Genomic DNA, 24,114 nt, shown 5'->3' with positions numbered 1-24,114 from the left:
ATCACTGTAATAGCACTGAAACACTGGAGAACAAAAACTTCATCACTGTGATAACATCATGACATTCACTGTAGTAGCAATGTGACAACACAAAGATACATCACTGCAATGTGGAAGCTCCGAACTGTGGTAACCCTGAACTTGTTGGAGCATCGAATTGTGATCCCTGTACCCTATCCGATTTGTCGATTACTTTGAAGATTGAGGGTTAGGGATTTTGCTCAATTTGAAGTTATAAAGAGAACATAAGGGAGATGATGAAGACATACATTGTGTTTTTGAGGAAGTGATTTTCTGATGAGTGGGGTTCGAGTGACTATGAAGAAAGAGGAAAAGTGTGTAGCAAAGTTTTGGAAGGAGAATTTGTGTGAGGGTTGAGATTTTTGAGGGGGGCCGGGACTTGCAGAGGAGAGAGAGAGGGAGAAAATTATAAGCAGGCCAATACTGTAAGAGAGGGCTGTTGACCTCTACTGGTCAACTACCCATGCAGTACATCCCCCTTTTCTTGGCAAAAAGGGGCAGCACCTGATCAGCATGTCCGTGCCATCCTGCCATCATCAGCAACTTGATCTTTTTGATTGTAAACCCAGTCTGCATGTATTGATTGTAAATAATCTTAGCAGACATGAGTCATGTATGTAATTTGCCTAGGTGGACCTAACTTTCTGATGATAATCTATATCCCGGAAGGTTTTTCGTCTCACCGATCCACGGATCGGCAGAGTTTTCCTTCAAACCTGACCCCAAAGCCGGGATTGATTTTGTCATTGGAATTTTAGGAGAATCCTAGTGTGTTGATCTGCTAGATTATAGTTGTGTCGCAGAACTGGGTGATTTGTGAGGGTCTATGTTAAAGGGGTTTTCTCCCTTAAGATGTAAATTGTAAAAGTCATGATGTAATGTGTCCTGAGGATCGAAAAATGTTTTAAATCCCCTCATGAGTCCTAAGTCCTAGGTCCTAGGTGATGTTTCCAAAGGCTTAGTTCGATGATCCATTTTAAAATGAATTAAAAAATTAAAAAATGAATAAAAATAATAAAATAATAAAATAAAAAAAAAATAAAAAAATATATATAATAAAGCGAAAACCCTAACTAATAAAATAACAATATTTTAAGTGAATAAATCGACGGATGAGATCAAGAGATGTCTTGATCCTCATCAATGGTCGAGATCATTTCTACATGGATCACTCGAACTAGCCGTTGGAGTCATTTCCTTTAAGTAGGGTGCTAGGGGTCAGTTCAGATCATCTGATCTGTGAGTCTGTACTGAAAAAGCTCTCTTGTAATCTGGTTTTTGGTTAATAAAGGAAGACTTTGGGGTCCAAAAAATCTTGCTGGTGTTACTCTCTGGAATTGCTGTGAGATGTTTATTTTTTTGCATATTTCAGTTTTCAGCCATTAATAATAGCTTGTTTTCAGAGTATTGTGAGCACAGGTATCTTGTTCACTTGCTAGGGTTTGAGTGTTGTTAGGGTTTTTGAAATAATGGCAGGTATCTCCATTATTTCCTGAAATCTAGCAGCATTCTTGCTCTCTTTATTGATGGTTGCTTGAGATGTGCAGGAAATCTTTAGGTGAAGGATATTGGTGGGCATTTGGGGAAGTTCTAGGCTGAACCAGCCGACTCCCACAGGCTTTTCTTTGCAGAGCCCAGCTGATTTTGGCCCTGGGTTAATCATTTAAAGTTTATTTCCTGTTTTGCATGAGAGACTTTCTTTCTGTTCATAGCGAAATTCAATGCCTCTGATATTTTGAAAATATTACTGCAATTATTGTCAAATTTGGCTGTTCTAGAGCTGTAAATTTTTGTGATTCTAGGTTAATTTTGAAATGTTTTTTATTTTGAAGTTTTGCATATATCTGTCGGGCTCTTGTTTTCTAGGGTTATTATTGTGCTGTCTAGAGTTTTGCAGGCTCACGTACTTCTGATCTGAAGCTGTAGAACATGTTCTAAAACTGTGATGGGTATCATTTCATTAGCTGGATGAAGGAGAATGCATCTGATCAGCAAACTAAAGACACCTCAACCCCAGTGACAAATGAAGATTTTTATTTAAATTTTTGAGGGTTACTACAGTTTGGGATACGCCTGGGTTTTTTCACTGAGAGGTAAGCTCCTGAATGGGATCTGCGTGAGAGATCACGCTGTCTTGCTGCCTGCCGCCGTCCATTTGTTTGTCACGCAGGCCAGTCGGTCTCATCACCAAACAATCCAATTCGGATAGTCAGCAAACGCCAGCGTGAAAGTTTTCAGATGAAACAACGGTCGATATTTTGCGTAGAAGCTTCAGTTTGGGCGTTTTACTCATTTGAAAACTGACTGCATGAGACATCAGTTCGCATCCTCAGAAGCATTTCCGCCGTCGACCTGTGCAAGACTGTCGAAGCTGCCCTCCTTTGTCACGGTTTATGCATTCCACGCATACCAGATAATTCACGTGAACAAATTTCTGTGTGTCGTGTGGCATTCTGCGGGTGCTTCAGGGTTTCACGCCAGACGGAACAGCTTGAGACGAAGGTGAGCCTCAATCGTTTTCAGAGTCAAAGCGTATTTCTTTTGAATGAATTCATCGCCAGGGCCACGTCGTTCCAGTGACTATCAGGTAAGGTCGATTTCCATTCCGCCGCAATTTGATTTAGCTCACGAGTTCATTTTTGCGTTTTATTAGGGTTACGTAGCAGTAGTGTTTTAGTTTTATTTTGTATTTAAAATTTAGTTTAGTCATGCTTTAGGTTCAATTAGATTAAGTTTTAGCATAGTTTTAATAATAAAGATTTTCGATACGCTTTGTTTAGTTTCAAAGTTTTAGGATTTTAAAATATATATGAAAAGGCAAAAGAAATGATTTACGATTCTCGTGGTGTTTTAAGGCATTTATCTCTTCAAAATTTTCAGTTGCCAGATATCGTTTGAGCATTATGATTTCGCTGATGATAGATGATTGCTGTTCATGGTTCATGTTTCTATATCATTTAACAAGTAATCGTTTTAATAACAATCTTTTAAGGCACTGGTCTGCTCAATTAATTAAATCATTTTAGTGCTTATCTTGATCGTGTCTCGTGTCTCCCACCCAACTGGTCGACAGTTGGCCTCATCATCTCACAGGGTCTACCCCCCTTAGCCACGGGAGACAGGCTTAAACGGAGGGATCGGGGATCAGAGTGACAGCCCCCGGTCTGAGCGTTGTCATGTCAATTTGCGCGACAACAAGGGCCAAAACTTCTAGCAAGTGGGCTGAGACTTAAAGGCCGAGTTTCCTTGGACAAGTTGAGAATTCTAATGCATAGGATGTACAGCTAGGAGGGCTGAATTTTGTAGGTATAGCTTGAGATTTTCTAGGGCCAATTGATATTCCAGAGAAGACATTTTCAAGGGACCAAATTCTTCTTTGCGTTGAAAATCTTAGGGCCATTTCGAGGTTATAATATTGTTGTATTTTCTGAGTAATTTCTCTATAGGTCTAGGCCCTAATTTTTCTAGATTTCAGTGTCTGCTGAAGGGAGATTTATTGGGCTGAATTTCAGCTGTTGTGGGGTGATTTCCTATTTATTTTTTCATTGCAAATTTATTGTTTGAAATTTGAGAGCACTAGTGTGTTTATTTCAGTGAAGATAACATCAACAATTTTTTGCCAATTTCATAAAAATTGCGACTTTTTATGTTGCCCAGAAAATCACGTTTAAAAAATCACGACTTTTTCGAAAACTAGATGATTTTTCTCAATTTCTCGTGCCGTGATAGATAAAATTGCTGGAATGACGAGCTCGTGGGGTTGTAAGGCTTTTTCTTGCTCATTTTAGTTTTCTTGCTATTGGAGAAGGAAGGAGAAGAGGTTGTGGTCATCTTCAAGGAGGGATTGAGGGCCAAACAAACATCATCATTACCAACAAAGTTTTTCTAGTAGATCAAAAGTTCAAAGATCATTTGCCAAAGCAGCTAATGAACTTCTCATCTTCCATTCACAGGTATGTTCTTAACTACCCCCAGGTTAATGATTTTTTCCATAGATTCATGCATGCTTGCTTGCCTCTTTTCCTACCTACATTTTCCTTTTTTTATGTCATTGAGCCATGATTTTTGTGCCCATAAAGCAATGTAAGGGTTTTTACCATAATGGGACAACAAGCTTGATTTTAATTTTTAACTTTTTGATGCACCCCCTTATTTGCGATTTTCACTGCAAATAATCTAATTTAAATTTCTAAGAGTTTGATTTTTAAATGAGGAGGCAATTATTTTTTGCCTAATGGAGGTTTAGTGCCATGTTTTTGTGTTTTCAGTGCCCCTAGGATTGAATTTTGAAGCTGGCCATTTCCCCTGCAAATGTGCCGAAGGCCTTGGAACCATTTTGGCAATTTGAGGAACTTGAAGATGGGAGAAACCAACAATGAGTAATTGCAAATTGTGTGGCCAACATATGACGAGAGGGGTTGGTAGGTTGAAATTGTTGAAAATTGGGTTCAACGCTCCCCGTGTGTTTCATGACATGGACTAACTGCCTCTCATGGATCCTAATAGTGGCAATTGTAGTGGAAACTAATGCCTGTGGGTTTTAGTCTAATGGTAATCGTGATTCCAACAAGTGGTATTAGAGAGACAGGTCTTGAGTTCGAAACTGACTCGGCTCGCGCTGGGGGGAGTTTGTTGAACATTGGGTTCAACGCTCCCCATTTGTTTCGTGACATGGACTAACCGCCTCTTGTGGATCCTAACTCTGGTGATTGTAGTAGAAACTAACGCCTGTAGGTTTTGGTCTAACGACAATTGTGATTCCTACAGGTCTTACCTGGTTGTGAAGTCAATGATTGGTTTATTGCCTTTGGTTCTTGAAGTTATTCAACTTATACATAATGAGATTGTGGCGAGAATTATTGTCATATATTGACAACTGTAGGTGAATTAATGATAAGGTGTCATGTCAAAACCCTTTGGGGTTTTAGCCCACAAAGCTGGGTCTTCAACTTCAAATGTGAATGTTTCTCAAACCAGGAGGAACCACGTGGTGTACCACATACCACGAGAAACATCTTTCCAAGGAGAATCCAATGATGTGGGTTTCCATCCCAAACTCAATAATTTTCCATGCCAAAAACCCTTGACAAAGTCGGGGTATGTCCTTAGTGCAAGGAACCCAAACCCTAGGACTTGGGTTTTCAACCATCCAATAGTGGAGCTGCCATCTTGATGTAATCCGACAATTACTAAGAAGCGTTCATCAACAAATTGACATCAATGATTGGTGTTTTTAGTCAAAGTCAAACCCAATCAATTCCATGGGTAGACATCAATGACAACATCATCCAACAGGACCATGCACTAAGCTAATCATTGACTTCAAATTTTAGTAGAGCTTAAGGCAAAGCATGTTATAAAGAAAAATAATAATAATTAAATATTTCAAAATAATTAAAGATCCTGAAGTTTTCTCCAACATTCGTTAAGGAAGTCCTCTTTAAAATACTATATTACATTGACCTAAGGCTTTTCAAAACATAGTCAACATCTTAAAAAGAAGCTTATGCCCCTAAAAATGTGAAAATTTCGTCTATTGCAGTAATTGGAAATTATTCTCCTAATTGTAAATTTAATTATGTAGTTTATTTGCTATGACAAACAACGAATAAATCACTACTGCAATTTTCACCATAAAAAATACTGTGGAAAATAAAATAAATCATTGCTCATACATTAGCTAGGGATTGGGTGACAACTAATGAGGGGGGTAGAGGTCAAGCTAGGATTTTGTCGACCATACACTTTATTACATCCCAATGAATATTTGCATTTTATCATTATGGGTCTTGCTCTTTCCTTTCTTTTTGCTGCATCAACCACTTAGGGCAAAGTTTCCGGGCCATTGCTCAAGAATGAGTAAAACAGGGAGCCAATATTAGTGAGAGATGGCAGTCAACCCAAAGATGGGATGTGGATAAGGGGACAGATGGAAGGTGTGAAGTATGGATTACCATGGACACAACACCAATTAATGCCTCCTATTTGTGCCCCTCTTGGACAGTGGAAGGGAATGCCTCAAGGAAGGTCACATTGGACTAGAGGCAAGGGATACCACCAAGGTGAATCATGGGAACATGAATACAATCAAAAGTGGTCTATCATCCAATTCAACTTGTGATCTGTACTATAATTTCCTTAAACATTAAATGAAGGAACTTGATTACACAAATGATTAATGTACGTTATAATAGATGAACCATCTTAATTTGAGCTAGATGAAATAAAGCACTACCCAGTGGAAGGCCTTTGAGGCTAGCTATCTGTTAATTATCATAGGGTTGTTGGATGGCAAGCTAAACAAATGGGATAAAACTTTTCTCCTAGGGTTTACCCACTTGGGTGGGTAACAGGAACTTCATACAATATAAGTTGGAACACACCCCATAGTAGGTTCTAGCCCATAGTGTGATGGTTTATCAGTTGGTCTGTAGCCCACCATATAACTCCTGATGTTTACTTTTTGAAAATTTAATGTAAAATGGGATCTGCTTTCTACAAGATGAAATGCCATCTGCCTAATTTGGTTATATATTACTAATTCCATGATATATTGAAAACCTTTGAGTTCATTTTTCACTGTCATGCCATCTGCCTAATTTGGTTATATATTACTAATTCCATGACATACTGAACATTATTGGTACTATCCTATTTTATTGGTCAACTCACATTTGGACCTTTTTTTCTGTCATTTTAGGGGCTCCTACCATTAGAGTTCCTAGTTCTAGTGTCTCTTAGTAGATTTGGCAGTTGTTGCAAACAATTTGCCATGAGTTCAAGTGGTCATACAAAAGCAAACAATTGGATGCATTGTCTTGCCTTGTTACAAGGAATTGCAACTTTTATAACATACCAATATACAATGCTTCAAATAAAGTAACCAATAGAACAAGAATCTTTTATTCTATTAACAACTTGAAATATAAGTTGTGGTCAAATAAATCAGTAACACGTTCATAAAAATATGATCAGTATGATGACATTTCTTGCCTATGATGGTGATGGTTTTTCAGTTGGTCTGTAGCCCACCATGTAACTCCTGATGTTTTCTTTCTGAAAATTTAATGTAAAATGAGATCTGCTTTCTGACAACATGAAATGCCATCTGCCTAATCTGGTTATATATTACTAATTCCATGACATATTGAAAACCTTTTAATTCATTTTTCACTGCCATTCCATCCGCCTGATTTGGCTATATATTACTAATTCTACGACATACTGAACATTATCGGTAATATCCTATTTTATTGGTCAACTCACAACTGTATGGAAATAGCTATGCATTTATGGAAATAGATACACTTTTGGACTTTGTTCTGTCATTTTAGGGGCTCCTACCATTAGAGTTCCTAGTTCTAGTGCCTCTTAGTAGATTTGGTAGTTGTGGCAAACAATTTGCCATGAGTTCAAGTGGTCATACGAAAGCAAATAATTGGATGCATTGTCTTGCTTTGTTACAAGGAGTCACAAGAATCTTTCATTCTATAAACTCCATGAAATATAAGTTGTGTCAAATAAATCAGTATCCCATTCATAAAAATATGATCAGTATGATGACACTTCTTGCCTATGTTGTTGATGGTTTATCAGTCGGTCTGTAGCCCACCATGTAACTCCTGATGTTTTCTTTCTGAAAATTTAATGTAAAATGAAATCTGCTTTCTCCAGATAAAAGGATGAAGGAATGGAAATAAACTATGAAGTTGTATTGATGGGCCATGTCCTAAATATACATAATGCAAGCTACTTGATGCAATAGCAATTTGGTTATGATTTTTTTACTTGCCTTCTTTTTCATATATTATGTGAAATGAATGAAATATTGACTTTATTGTGCAGGACTTTCATAGGAGGCTTCAAGATGGAATTGATGGAGATGTATCCAAGGACATTGAATTTGCTCCTTTGAATTCTGGGCAAAGGATATCTCTGGTATAATCTTTCTTGTCTTCTTTTACGATTTCATTTTCTCAAGCTGAGTGCCATGTTATATACATATATAAGTTGGTTAGGAACACTGGAAGGATTTAGAAAATAGCTGCTAATGATGGGTTCATTTTTCTAAGATGAAACTGTATTTTCTTCGTGCTGTACCATTTACACATATGCTATGATTATTTTGCAGGCAAAAGGTTTGCCTGGTTCTATGTCAACAAAGGCTATTTTAATGGTTGAAACATTGGAAGGGAAGGTAAATTCTTAATCATACCCAATACTGTCTAGACGAGTACGAGTGTTTATCCTGATGCTTGGTATGGTCTGCTATTTTGTGAGGAAAGATTATTGTTTGCATGCCAAGCTTCTCGTGATGAGAGCTTTATTTAAGATTGGCATCTGAAGAGCTTCACCCCTTTGAAATTTTCTACTGAGTGTGGTATATAAAGAACAATTTGTGAAACTGCAGCATGGAGTTACTCCAAACTCTATTATGTAACTCAAGTTAATAGCCCAATTTACATTTGTCTTCCTCTTGTGAACATCCCAATTCTTATATTATTCATGGTAGAGAACAATGCACAGCTTGTCATTTTAGTAGGATTCCATAAACCATAAGTATATGATTATCGTGATGCTTATATTGAATGTTTGAGTTTTTAGTGTTGAAATTCTAGGATACCTGCTAGAATTAGGTTTTTCTTCAACTGATAACTACTTCAATGATCAATTAAACATTAGATTTCACATAGTATTAAATTCCATATCATTTAGGAAGTTATACAGAAGAAGACCATCAACTAATAAACATGAAAGGGAAGTAAAGTAACCATGAAATAATGAGAAAAGAGACACATAAATTAGGCACACAGCCAGGGCAAAACCCACAAGGGGAAAACCCAGAAAATATTCTTCCTTATGAGAGAGAGAGAGTTTCCAGATTCATCTATACATCATAAATAATAATAGTAGAATAATAACCAAACCAGTAACCAAAATCATGATGAAATGCCATGTCAAAAATCATGTCCCTAAAATTTCGGCCTCCTAAAATTTTGGCCCTCCTATAATTTCGTTGGATCAGAGATGCATAAGACCAAATTGATGTTTTTAAATCAGGAGAAATGATCTCCTTTATATAGCCTTCAAGTGGGGGTTGAATGGGTGCCTCTTAGGGGCCCAACTGACCTAATAATTTTGAAGGCAAATTTAAAGATTCAAATTTCTGTTTATTTTTCAAGATGAAAATACCAACCATGGCTACCATATTTTTCAACACTCCCTCTTAGCCAGGGAGGTACTTTTCATTCTCTCTCTCAAGATCAATCTTCCCGACCAATCATAGGTCTCACAACCCACAACCTAAGGAAGAGATCACAAATACAAATCTCTCTCTCTGTCAGGATCAATCTCCCCAACCAATTATAGGTCTCACAACCCACAACCTAAGGGAGAGATCATTAGTCTCATCATAAGGAAAGATACATAGCATCCATCTCAAATCATCTCCCCAACCAAGAGGTCTCATGGCACACAACCTAAGGGAGGAACCAACAATACATCTCCCGGACCATAAGGTCTCATAGCACACGACCTACAGGAGGAATCAACAATACATCTCTCGGACCACAAGGTCTCACGGAACACAACATACATGAAGAATCAACAATACATCTCTCGGACCACAAGGTCTCATGGCACACAACCTATAGGAGGAATCAACAATACATCTCCCAGACCACAAGGTCTCACGACACACAACCTATAGGAGGAATCAACAATACATCTCCCAGACCACAAGGTCTCACGACACACAACCTACAGGAGGAATCAACAATACATCTCCCGGACCATAAGGTCTCATAGCACAACCTATAGGAGGAATCAACAATACATCTCTCGGACCATAAGGTCTCATGGCACACAACCTACAGGAGATGGTCCATAATATGATGCTATGTAATTAGTGCTCCTTCTTCAAGGGGATTCTCAGTCATTCTAGTTTCTTCACATCAACAACCAGTTCAACATTAAAAATGTAGCCATGGTGGATCTCAACATTCAATTGTTCATTCAGCTTCAGCCAAGGCTTCTCTCAGAAGCAAACATCAACAACTATCAACAAACAATAATAGACTTCAATAGTGGCTTCTCACAGAAGCAACCATTGCAACAATAGAAGTGAATATCAATGTCCATAGTCAAATCCAATAGATAATAAATGGGTTCTCATATAAGCAGGGATCAACAATAATAGTAGAATCCAACAAACCATAATCGAATCTAACAAATAATAAGTGGCTTCTCAGAAAAGCAGACACCAACAACCATAGTAGAATCTAGTAGACCATAATCGAATCCGGAAAATAATAAGTGGCTTCAACATAAACAATCATCAAATAGATCAACGAACCAGTCAATATCAGAGTCTTGAAGCTTCTTCAAATCATTCATTAGGGAGATGTAGATGGACCTGTAGTCCATTGTGCCAAGGATATCACTAAGTTCATGTCCCAAAAAACAACTCCCTCTTACACATAAGTCTCTTCATAGAAACGTGCTTGATCTTGTCTGCTCCCTCTAAGTACAAAGCTTATCACGCGTCCTTTTGTCACATTGTTCTTCCGTCATTTCCAATGATTGCCACACCTCGACAATCTTCATTATGTACCTGCAATCCTCACTAGAAGGCTATGGAAGAACAAAAACAACCAAGCAAGCCAAGAGACTCATAATAAAATAATCAACAAAATTAATCAAGATAATACTTATCTTTTGAGAGTGTATCAACTCCCTCTTGATCTTAGCCTCCTCAGATTGAGTCAATCTCATCACATCATCAAGGAGTCCATAAAGAATTCAAATCATTAAGGAGTCAACATCATCAAGGAGTCCATAAAGAATTCAAATTATTAAGGAGTCAACATCATCAAGGAGTCCATGTTATCAAGGAATCCACATCATCATCAAAGAGTTCATATCATCATTAAGGATTTCCAAGTCTTTAAGGAGGCCATATCATCATCATCATTAAGGAGTCTACGTTATCAACGAGTTCATATCATCATCGTCAAGGAGTCTACATCATCAACGAGTCCATATCATCATCATCATCATCATCATCATCAAGGAGTCTACATCATCAACGAGTCCACATCATCATCATCATCATCATCATCATCAAGGAGTCTAGTCCAATTCATCATCAACAAGTCTGTTATGTGTAAAATTATTGTATAAATTAATTTATTTTAATTTCTAACTAAGGGGCACGATCAAAGATCATGCCCTCTCATGTAATGGCTCCTGGGCTGTATTCAAAGCCAGGGCCTTCCTTCATTGTAATCATCATTTTCAATCAATATATATATATATATATATATATATATATATATTTCTTTTATCAAATACTAACCGTGTTTGCTCCATATGGTATCAGAGCGTTCCTCTGAGTTTACGAAATTTGTTTGTTACTCTAGTATCAGAGCTGGCTTCGGCTGCCTACTCTGTTAGCAATCAATTGCCATCCACCGCCTCATCGAACTGTCCATTTCTTGTGTGTTCATTGCTGATATATTTCGTCTGTTGCTCTTTGATTGTTTTGACCAAGCTACCTAGTGTCGTTCTTCTGCTGTCACCCCGTTCCATGTCCTACGTCTAGTCTCACTGCCAATTCCTTGCTGTTGTCTCCGCTATCTCCCTGCTGTATCTATGCCTGTCCCCTTGTTTTTCTCGTGCCTCAATTGACATGTCCGCTAGTTCCGCCAATTAATCGTGCTCGCCTCCCTTCGATACGTCATCGTCCATCGTTGCCCACAATGCCCTGACATTCCAGCCCCACTGTTTTTGTCATGTCGCTTCCGTGTGTCTGCCCTAACTGTTGATTGTGTTGTCTGTTGTACATTTGCTAATCTGACGCGTCCCATTCCGCTCCATCGTGCATGCACCCTACTGCCATACATTCTTTTCGACACCCTTGTCCCCCCACTTCACCTTATTCCTTCACTAATATCATCTTAACCCACACCAATTCATAACAATTGAAATAATTAGTTATTTGATTATATAATTGTTGATTAATGATTAAATAATTATATATTAATTATAATTATTATATGGTATTTAGTCAATTATTAATTATTATATAATTAATAATATAACTAATTAATTAATTAGCTATTTATTATAATTTTTTTCCTAAAGAGATATCTGGGCAGATCCAGTCGAAGGGATTACTTCCCATCAGCTTATTAGCAGAGCCTAGCCTCGAGGGTGTCAAGGAAAATTGACCCCGTGAGCCCCATTAGCGAGGTGCCTTAACGAAAAGAACTTAACCAATTGAGCTAACCCTCGAGGCTAGCTATTTATTATGATTATTATATAGTTATTAATTATTTATATATTTAAAAATTCTGTTATATTATAATTTTTTATTTTTATTTTCTTTGTTTGAGTTAAGCTAGATAAATATACTCCACCACACACTCGATTAATGTCTTCATCAATGGCGATGGCTGGTTTTAATAAAAAAATGATTGATCTTGAGAATAAGGTTACCAAACATGTTGAAGAAATCAAGGAACTCCAGGAAACAATAAAGAGAATAGAGAATTAGCTCAAGAAGAATCATAACGAATTTAAAAGGGATCATGCAATCCTTTCAAATAAGGTGGATCGAAATCATAATGCAACAATAATGGCTCATAATGAAGCAATGGTGGCGTTGAACTTTATTTGTGAAAAGTTGAAAATTACAACTGATCAACTACCCCAGAATAATGAAGCTACTCAACACCTAGATCCTTCAGATACATCAAACTCATCAGACTCGCATTAGACCCCTAAGCCTCCAAAAACAAATTCCATGCCCAATCAATAAAATAGTAACACGAATTTTCAAAATATGCAGCTCTCAAACCAACACCCCTTCTTCGTTCCACCAATTGCTACATGTTAATGAAGGGAAAAACTTGAGCTTTCCATATTTGATAGTAACAAGAAATACAATGTTGCATGGTTCAATAAAGCAGAAAAATATTTCGAGATTTACAGTATTGTCAATGACGATGAAAAGATCAGGTATGCATCCATGCAAATGGAAGGGAAAGCATATAATTGGAATGTGTGGTGGAAGAAAACGACACATGCTATCATTTGGAGGAAATTCGAAAATGCATTCTTTCAGAGGCTCCAAGGTGTCATAGAAGAAGAGTTCTTCTCGACACTCACCAGGCTACAACAAAAAGGAGATATGGACGAATATATCAGAAAATGGGAAACTCTAACGACACGAGTACTTGTGTTATCAGAGACTCGTCTTATTCAATCATACATCACAGGACTCAAACCACACCTCCAAGATGAGCTTAAATTTCATGACATCACCACTATGGAAGATGCAAGGCAAAAAGTAAAAGTCGCAGAAAAGAAGCTTGAAAGAATACAACTGCCAAAAATTGAAAGAGTATATTTGAGATGAAGATTTCCCCAAACTTCTAACGTAGAGAATGCAAAATATGTTCCACCATAGCTATGTGAATGAGGAAAACAAATTTGGAAATGCAAAGAATAAAAAGAGGGTAAGTGTAAACGTTGTGGCGAAAAATGGGATTCCAAACATAATTGTGTTAAAGGAAAAGACCAGTATAAATGTGAGCAACCAATGATTCGGATAGTGAAGAATAAAACATAGAAGAAGTTGAAGATTTTCCACAATTGTCTCCAGAATCAAACAACGAAAATATTCTGCAACTATCATTATTGGCTATGACAAGAATATTCCAGCCCCAGACCTTGAAGTTAAAAGGACATATCAAAAAGAGTAATGTAACAGTTCTAATAGATACAGGGAGCACTGTTAAATTTGGAAACTAGGGCCAAATTCCACTTTGGACAACTCCTTTGGGGAAGATAATTATGGCGTTAAATTCCTCTTTTCGAGAGGACCAAAATCGACCTAAAGATCATTCAATTTGGTTAAGGAGAAGTGTGATTTTGAATTTATGTAAAATTAACAAGGTCAACCTCTCCTATGTGTCGGTTCAATAAACCCAAAATTCACGTCTCTTCAACCCCATCGAATTGTATATATAGAGGAGCCTTCTCCCTCATTTTGGACACATCAACTTGCAGGAAAATATGTCTTGGAGGCAACGTGGTCTTGCAAGAGGTCGAAGGATTGTTTGCGGGCTATCTTTTGCTATAGGGTTGAGTCTCTCCAAGTAGGACAGCTGTAGGTTTGAGGAAGGTTTGTTTTTGGGTTACTCTTTGCATAAGGGTCGAGTTCCCTCAGATAATTAGCTGCAGGTTTTTCAAGACTATTTGTATGGGTAAATTCTAGATCTGGTCATGTTTATTTAAGGAATAATATCTCCTTTCTGTGTCCGCACTTCAGAGCCATCTCCACAGATAAGTTCGCAGGTATGCATCAGGTGAGAATCGAGAGCCCGAGGAGGGTCAGGTCAACCACAAAAGGATCAGATCAACCACCTATGGACAACCTGATCAGATCAACCACCTATGGACAACCTCTTGCTTGACAAGGGTAGCCGCAATTGAAAGGAGGGTTTCTAGGTCAATTGAATGAAACTAGAGTGGACTATAAGAAACCCTAACTTACCATTGTTGATAGAATGATAACATTACAATTTTGGGCTGCTCTCTTGTCCAAAGATATTCATTCTGGATCCTCAAATTGGCAAGGCATTTTGTCTCTAATCATTGTAATTTCTCTCTTTGCTGAACATTTGATATTAATAATAAGATGAATTGATCAAGGGTTTTCCCCGTCTTGGGGTTTTTCTCTGGCTTGAGCCATATCCATGTGTACTCTTGTCTTGGCATGGCTTCTGCTTCTTTTGTCTATGTTCTTTCTTCAGTGACTATTATGATAAGAATGTCTTATGTGACTGCTAATGAAAATTGGGTTAATATGGATCCCTGAAGTAACTCTACTATGCAAAGAACATGTTAACTCAAAAATTAACAAGCACTCACAATTTTGTGGACACAAACATGGCAAAAAGGCTTAACATCTTCACATATCCAATGCCTAATATGAAAGTAATGGTAATAGATGGAAAGAAAATAAAAAAGGTAGGAAAATGCCATAAAGTTAAATTGCAGATTCAGGACTACAATCTGCAATCCCCATTCTACACAGTACCATTGGGAGGAGTGGATCTGGTCCTAGGAATCCAATGGCTACTAACCCTGGGTAGTTACTCTGCCAACCATCAAAAGCAATTTAGAAAGTGTAGATGGGAGGGGCAAAAATACAAGTTATATGATTTTCAACCTCGTCAAAATCAAATGGTATCATCCTATCAGATGATGAAGCTGATTTGAAAAGGAGCACCAACGTATGTAGTGTAGTGTCATCAAATGGAAATGCTGGCTTCGAAATTGGTTAGCAAAGAACCACTTGAAGTTCAAGAACTAATTCAAAAACACAAAAAGGTGTTCCAAGATCTTCCAATGAAGATGCCCCTTGAAAGAGAAATCAAGCACATAATCGAAGTTAAATCAGGGTCAAACCCTGTCAACATCAAGCCGTATAGGTATCCACATCATCAAAAAACTAAAATTGAAAGATTAGTCTAAGATCTTTTAAAATGTGGAATCATCACAAAAAGTAGAAGCCCTTACGCTGCTCTGGTGGTTCTAGTTTGAAAGAAGGATGGATCCTTTAGACTATGCGTAGATTATCGAGGGCTGAACAAGATAACAATTAAGAACAAGTTCCCGATCCCCTGTATAGACGAAATGCTAGATGAACTTAATGGAGTCCAATATTTTTTAAATTTGGACTTGAGATCGGGATACTACCAAATCAAAATAAGGCTAGAGGATATAGCGAAGACTTCCTTTCGAATGCATGAAAGTTGTTATGAATTTAAGGTAATGCCCTTTAGATTAACTAATGATCCAGCAACCTTCCAGGCTGCCATGAATGCGATATTCTGTCCATATCTAAGGAAGTTTGTGTTAGTATTCTTTGATGACATTCTAATCTATAGTAAAACATGGAAGGAGCATCTACAACATCTGGAGCAAGTTCTCCCTATATTAGAAGAACATCAATTTTATCCAAAGATGTCCAAGTCCACCTTTGGAAAGGAAGAGGTAGAGTACCTCGGGCACATAATATCCAAAGGAGTAAAAGTAGATCCTAATAAGATCAAAATTATAGAAGAATGGCCTAGAGCAGTTAACCTCTCAAATTAAGAGGATTCTCAAGTTGATGGGATACTATCGAAGGTTTATTCGAAACTATGCTCATGTATCCGCACCCCTAACAAACCTTTTGAAAAAGAACTCTTTTCAATGGGATGATAAAGCAGAAAAGTGTTTTGAAGACTTAAAGGAAATTATGACCAATGCACCTGTATTAGCAACTCTAGACTTTTGAAAGCCCTTTATAATTGAATGTGACGCTTCAAGCTTTGGAATAGGAGCAACATTGATGCAGGATGGTAACAAGGGAGAAAATTCCCTTTTATCACAAGAGAATGCTCGATCACCCTCCACCCAAATCAATTCCCCTTCCTGCACACTGGATCTGCAAATTCCTGCGCAGATCAACAAATCTACCCACATGTGCTAGAACAAAGCTCCTCTCCTATTTGCACGTGTCCTAGAATCGGGATACAATGGACTCGTTTCCCAGACATTACTAGACACAGTCGGGACATGATCATACTATTAGTTTTTGGTAGCATCGAGTGCGCTCTAGCCTTGAAAATTGGTAGAGAGGTTAAGGCACATGAGTTCCAAAGAACCCAGAAACTGTTTGGTGAAATACCACCCAGATTGTATTTTATTAAAATAATTAATATTTTTAATGGGGTTCCTAAGTCTAAACTTAGGGAAATTAAAATATTAATGGGCATCAATCAAAATATGGGTGAGAATGATCTAGAAGGCAGATCAAGTCATGTTTTAATCTTAGCCGTTGATTAGAGACTTGATCTCGGCCGTTGAAGACTCAATATGAAAAGTATAAAATGGAGGCTTGGGGTTCATTTGCAAACACACATAGAGAGATTGAGGAAATTGATCTTTTGAGGTGAGAAGTTCTCAGGAGGAAAACCGATTGGGGAGATCTTGCAGCCAATGTTTTAAAACTCCGACTCGGACTCCGACTCAGCTGAGGGTCGACTTTGACTCCGACTCCGACTCGGTATCGACTCGGCAGGCTCGATTTCAATGACTCAGTTGTTGTAAAAAATAGATTAAATATTTATTTTTTATAAAAAGACATAATTTTAAAGATTTTCATTCATGTTTCCAAACACACAACATTAGAATATAGATAGAAGACAACATATGATCAAAGTAGGCTCATGAATATATCCATTATATCAAAATGGCACCCAGTGCACTGTCCAATACATACACGATGATAATATAGAGATCAAAACAAAAACACATAACCAAGGAGGCTAGAAATGGCCTCTACAACTAAAGTTTGTGACCAGTACTACTGGTTACTGCTAGAGTTGCCAACATCATCTGGCTTAGTGTTACTTGGGAGCGGGAGCGACATTTTTGGAAGCTCCCGGTTTGGGAGTGAATCTCGAAGGAGTTCGACAACCAATGTCACTAACATCAAGGTACATAGAGGGATTGATGCTCTTGATTAAATACGAGTTCCATACCCTAATACAAGACAAAATTCAATGGAAACATTGCAATCCCCCAATCCTGAAATCCTGAAAAACCGATAAGTCTGCTGGATTTTGAATGAAATCTAAAATTCTACTTTCTCCATATGAAATCCAATGAGGTCGGAACCACTCTCAAACATCCTGAGTCATTTCATGGTAATGTTAAAAATTTAAGACCATCAAATTAATTCATAAACCCCTTTGGAGTCCCCCACACCTAAAAAAATAAAAAAAAATAAAAAAAGGCGTGTTTTTATGGTTCACTGGCCACTGTCAGCTACCCGACCGAGTAGTTACGGATTTGGCCGACCGAACTGAATTTTCTGCCAGGTTGAACTTTTTTTTTTTCTTTGTTTCCGGCGCGGACCAACTTAGCCAAGTCGGTTCTGAGTCGGCCGGATCTTAAAACAATGCTTGCAGCTGAGGGGTAGAGAGAATCTGGGAGGACTTTCTGGAAAATACAGAACGGAGAGGCGGAGAGAGCTTGCAGAGAGGCAGTGTAGTAGTCGGGAGAGTTGACGTAGAAAAGCTGCCTGTCACGTAGAATCCAGAACTGCTGGAACAGTCGAAACTGCCGGGGACTGCCAAAACTGCCGAGATTGCCAGGAGCTGCCGGAACAGTCGGGAGAGCAGACGCAGTAGCCGGGAGAGCTGATGTAGAAAAGCTGCCTATCACACAGAATCCAGAATTGTTGGAACAATCGAAACTATCGGAACAACCGAGAGAGCTAATGCAAAAGGCAGAGAAGGTGATGCAGGGTTGATGCAGAGCCAACACAGAAATAGCAGGGGCCAACCAGTCTTATGCAGGATCAACCGGAATTCTGCCGAGTGAAGTGAGGTAAAACTCACTCAGATTTTCCACCAGTATTTTCTTTGTAAACTATTGCTAGATGAGCATCCTAGATTTGTATTCAGATATTTCTCCTGCATAATAATAAACCCTCAGAACTGCTGCACCGATTTTCCTGCATTGGGATTTTCTAGGGACTATTGTGTCATAAAATAAGTGTGTCTTATGTATCTTGTTCTTTGCTCTGTTTTCTATTTCGTGAGATCGAATATTTAATTAGTGTAGGCGACAGAAGTAATTTTCTTTAGTATTTAGAAGAATAACTTGATAATGTATGTTAAAAATCAAATAGGTGAAGTAGATTCAGGTTTGTTGCAGTAGGGGTTCCTTCAAGTGTAGGAATTTTCACATGGTATCAAAGCATTGATTTTTAAACAGGAAGAGCAAATCTAGTGCCGAGCAATGAGGGAGAAAGCTGCACTTGGCAACAATTCGAATCCCCTTGAAGGGATTGTGCAGTCCTTGCCGGGAAGCAGATCTGAGGAAATCTCTCTGAGTGAGACGACAGATAGGTACGATTTCCAGTTCAAGAGTTTGCAGAGGCAGTGGGAGTGACATAGAGCCTCAGCGTAGTGCTTGAAGGTCGCAGTTTCTGCCGAGGCAGAAATCTGCTGGAAAAGAACGAAGACACATAGAAGGGGAATTTTCTCCTTAGAGAACTTTCCGCTAGAAAGTTCAAATTTCTCATTTGCTGAGCAATTGAGTAGTGTTACGCAGTGACTAGAGGAGTCAGTTCGACAGTTGAGTGGGATGGCATCCAATGGGCTCAGAGATCAGGATAGATTGGAAGGTGCTTTCAACTATGTCATATGGAAGAACAAAATCTTAGCTGTTCTGGAGGAATATGATCTCGAGACCTACGTCAATAGTGTTGTAGCTGTACCTGCTGACAATGATCAAAAGAAGAAGTAAAAGGCCAAGCAGGGGAAGGCAAAAAGAGGCTCATTCTTGATGGAGTTCGATATCATGTGGTCTCACAATTGCAGGGCAAGGATACAACCCGAGAGATGTGGGAAGTCTTCTCTTCTATGTATGAAGGCTCTTCGGAACAATGGAAGATGTATTTGGAGTAGAAGTTGCAACGAACTTTGATGTAGAAAGGAGAAGGGGTGAACCTCTATCTTCAGTGTCTTCAGGGCACTAGAGACCAGCTTGCTGTAGTGGCGTCCATTCCTCAGCCAACTGCGATGGTGAGGAGAGCCCTGAATGGAGTCTCAGATGAATGGCAAGTTTTTGTCCAAACCATATTGGGCAGAGTCAAACTACCTTCATGGGAGATGATGTGGGTGACTCTTCAACATAAGGAGTTAAGGAGGGACCTAGTGAAGGTCAACCTTAGTGGAAACAGTGGGAGTGGCACAAAGATTAAGGAGGAGGAGGAGAACGCAACCCTGGCATCGAAGGGACAATAGAAGTCGAAGCAGAAGAAGGACATTTCGACGGTGAAATGTTTTAGTTGTGGTGAGTTGGGCCACTATGCATCCCGATGTCCTTTGAAGAAAAAGGACAAGGATGAGAAACGTAATCCTAAGGCTGCTTCAACAAAGATTGATGAGGATGAATTTGCCATGAGTGCCCACGCATATCCAGGCCGGAGATGGGGCGATATTGAGCTGTAGTCGGGAGGACTACATGTGGGCAGGATCCTTGAGGGGTCCACCTCTTGGATCAATTCCTTGCTATGGGAGCCCAAGATTCAACAATAGCGAGATGGACTTAGTGTCAGATGATACAATGGAGTATTGGGAGGACAAATCCAGTGGCTTGGGACCATAGATTGATCAACACAGAGCAAGGTTGGCAGTAGTGCAGTTGGCACAATGCAGAAGTCAGCAGCAACGTAGAAGATTCAAAGGGTCAGAGACTAGAGTAGTCAGATTCCAACATTCATGGTATTATGATGAATATAGTTAAGTTAAGTTAATTTTGGATGTTTTTCAACTACTTCTCTCAGCAATTGAGTTGCAATACGAATGCAGTGTTAACAGTGGCAGTGCTAGCAGCATAGCAGATATAGCATTTGAGAGGGAGTTGTAGTACAGATGAAGCAGTGGCAGTGTCACGGGTAACAGTACAGTAGCAACAGCAGCACAATGTTGGTGGCAACAACAGTGCGAAAAGGATATGCTTTAGAGACAAAGCAACATGCAGGTGGACGTTGTTGCTAGAGCACTTTCTTCGCTAAGAGGGAGTGTTAGCTTTTGGTAGTGTTGACCTCTACTGGTCAACTACCCATGCAGTGCACCCCGTTTTTATTGACAGAAAGAAGCAGCGCCTGATCAGCATGTCCGTGCCATCCTGCCATCATCAGCAGCTTGATCTTTTTGATTGTAAACCCAGTGTTCATGTATTAATTGTAAATAATCTTAGCAGACATGAGTCATGTATGTATTTTGCCTAGGTGGACCTAACTTTCTGATGATAATCTACGTCCCGGAAGGTTTTTCGTCTCACCGATCCATGGATCGGCAGAGTTTTCCTATAAACCTGACCCCAAAGCCGGGATTGATTTTGTCATTAGAACTTTAGGAGAATCCTAGTGTGTTGACCTGCTAGATTATCGTGGTGTCGCAGAGCTGGGTGATTTATGAGGCTCTGTATTAAGTGGGCTTGTCCCCTTGAGATGTAAATTGTAAAAGTCATGATGTAATGTGTCCTGAGGGTCGAGAAATGTTTTAAAACCCCTCATGAGTCCTGAGTCCTAGGTCCTAGGTGATGTTTCCGAAAGCTTAGTTCAGTGATCCGTGTTAAATGAATTAAAAAATTAAAAAATGAATAAAAATAATAAAATAATAAAAAATAATAAAAAATTAAAAAAATGAAGCAAAAAACCCTAACTAATAAAATAATAATATTTTAAGTTAATAAATCGACGGATGAGATCAAGAGATGTCTTGATCCTCATCAACGGTCGAGATCACTCGAACTAGCCGTTAGGATCATTTCCTTTATATAGGGTCTTAGGGGGTCATTTCAAGGCATTCGATCTGTGAGTCAAAGACTGAAGAAGCTCTCTTGTAAATTTGTTTCTGGTTAATAAAGAAGACTTTGGGGTCCATATCTTGCTGGTGTTACTCTCTTGAAATGCTGTGAGATTGTTTTAATTTTCTGCATATGTTATTTTCAGCTGTTAATAATAGCTTTTGTAGAGTATTGTGGGTACAGGTATCTTGCTCACTTGCTAGGGTTTGGGTGCTGTTAGGGTTTCTGAAGTAATAGCAGGTATCTCCATTACTTCCTGAGATCTAGCAGCATTCTTGCCCTCTTTACTGATGGTTGTTTATGAGCTGTGCAGAAAAACCCTTGCTGAAGAAGATTTGGTGGGCGTTAGGGGAAGTTCTCGGCTGAACCAGCCAACTCCCACAAGCATTTTCTGCTGAGCCCAGTGGATTTGATCCTGGGTCTATCATTCGGTTTTATTTTTCTGATCTGCATGAGAGAATTTCTGAAGTTTTTTTCACAGTGACAATCTGAAATTTCTTTTCTTTAAAATTTTCCGGTTCTTATTGTTAAATCTGGCTGTGAAAGGGGCTAAATCTGTACATAAATTAGCTGATCTAGGGTTTCAAATTTTTTTTTATACAGTTTTCATTAGGGTTTTGTTGTCTTGAAATTGCAGGTACAGGGCCTCTTTTCAGTGGTTTATGAGCAGAAAGTTTTGTGATCACCTCCCAGCCTCTGCCTGCTTTCAAGTGGTTCATACGAGGATATTCACGCGAGTTCATTTGGATTAGAACTAAGTCACGGTCAAGAGCTTCATCGAAAATTTCAGGTCCTTGAGATAACAGCTGTGCGTTCCTGCGGTGAAATCTTGCGCTCCCAACAAAAAAAAAAAAAAGGGCCCGGCTTCAATCGACGTGTTTCCAGCCAGAAACTCTCAATAAAAAACGATTTTCAGTTGTCTGATTGGTGTAATTGTCTCAATGCGTAGCAGTGGCGTGTAGCATTGTGGTTTTCGATTGCTGTTGGATTGCATTGCTCAGGGCGTATGTACACACGGTGGTCCTCAACGCTGTTAGTTTCTTCTGCCGCCGACAAGCTCCCTGCGTCAAAATCCGTCCTGATCTCCACGTTGGTCTTACTAAGATCACGCTTTCTTTATTCAGTCGCTGTCTGGTCTGAACAAAATGCCAAATCCGTCCACGCACATATAAGAAAGAGAAAGCGTTGAAACCCCAGGCCTATGCATAAATGGCTCATTTCGATACTGCTATTCGATTTTAAAAGTTTTGATTCAGTCATTTCTTCCTATGCAATCGTTGAAATGCAATATTCGTTCATCATAGACGTGAATCGTTCACAAGCTCAGGTGAAATTTGATTTATACGAAAGGGCATCTTCAGGTTTATCATTTCATACGCAAGCTATCCAGGCAAGAGAACCGACTGCAAACTCCCATGCGTAAAACATTTTGCTCCAGACAAACAGTGGCTTCAACATTCGTCAATGTATAATCCTCACGGCGTCAAGTCTCATTTACGTGCGGTAACAGGTAATCAAACTTTTCCGTAACAGGTAAATCGAATTTTCGTTGCACATATTTGAGCTTTGCGTGGTTACAGTTTGCGTGGTTATATTTGAGTTTTGCGTGGTTTTAGTCTAGGATTTAGTTGTAGTTTCGTTTTTCATTTCTTAAATGTATTTTAAATAGGTTTGATTTGTTTTTTTGGGCTTTTGTTATTTAATGGTAAAGGTTTTTGATATATATTAAAATTGTTTTAGGGGATTTTCGTTTTATTTAGTTTAGTTCAGGTTTTATTTTAGTTAGATTTTATTTTGTTTTAATTTTAAATGTGTTAGCTTTAGTTTTATTTTATAGTTAGATTTTAGATTTGTAATGTTTTAATTAGATTTGTACATATTTTAAATTTTAGCTTTTTTATGGTTAGATTTAAAAAAAAAAAAAAAAAAAAAAGGATTTATTTAGGGTTTGTTTTCTATAGTTTAGTTTTAATATAATTTAGTTTTAGAATAGATTTGAAGTTTTAAATTTTTGGATTTTTTAATTTTCATTTTTATAATATCGAAAAAAAAAAAAATTTAAAAAAATATAAAAATTTTTGTGGAAATTTATTTTTACCAGTCTCAGTGGTTTTCATGTATATCTTTCATGCTGGGATCTAAGTTTTCAAACCGAGATGCGAAATATGATATCTGGTTAATAATTTACGATTCTCGTGGTGGTTTTAAGCATTCTTCTTTTCGAAGTTTTCAATTGCTGGATATCGTTTTGGTCATGTGATTTAGCTGATGATAGATGGTTGCTGTTCATGGTCCATGTTTTTTATATCATTTAACAAGTAATCGTCTTATCCGCAATCTCTTAAGACACTGGTCTGCTCAATTAATTAAATCTTTTTAGTGCTTATCCTAATCGCGTCTCGTGTCTCCCAACCAACTGGTCGACAGTTGGCCTCATCATTTCACAGGGACTACCCCCCTTAGCCGTGGGAGACAGGCTTAAACGGAGGGATCGGGGATCAGAGTGACAGCCCCCGGTCTGAGCGTTGTCGTGTCAATCCGCGCGACAACATTTTTTGGCGCCGTTGCCGGGGACACTTTTTCTCGGTGTTTTCAAACGACTTTTCATTCATCTTCTCATCTTTCTCATCTCTCATTTGAGCTGGCAGA

The 24,114-nt window shown here is 38.5% G+C and overlaps 1 protein-coding gene across 1 annotated transcript in view; it reads left to right on the top strand.

Annotated features, from left to right (window-relative positions):
* LOC149189565 (E3 UFM1-protein ligase-like protein) overlaps positions 1–24,114 on the top strand; it is a 331,641-nt gene that overhangs the window by 183,293 nt on the left and 124,234 nt on the right. Inside the window, exons 13-14 of the mRNA XM_089411846.1 lie at positions 7,867–7,959; positions 8,153–8,218. Coding sequence (XP_089267972.1) covers positions 7,867–7,959; positions 8,153–8,218 — 159 coding nt within the window. The remainder of the gene's footprint in view (positions 1–7,866; positions 7,960–8,152; positions 8,219–24,114) is intronic.

Source organism: Pinus tabuliformis, chromosome 3_1 (genome assembly GCF_031772625.1).
Source record: "Pinus tabuliformis cultivar Carrire ecotype Pingquan chromosome 3_1, CPIR1, whole genome shotgun sequence".
Classification (NCBI taxonomy): Eukaryota; Viridiplantae; Streptophyta; class Pinopsida; order Pinales; family Pinaceae; genus Pinus; species Pinus tabuliformis.
The sequence above is the reverse complement of the archived record's forward strand: the minus strand, read 5'-3'. Positions and strand labels throughout refer to the sequence as shown.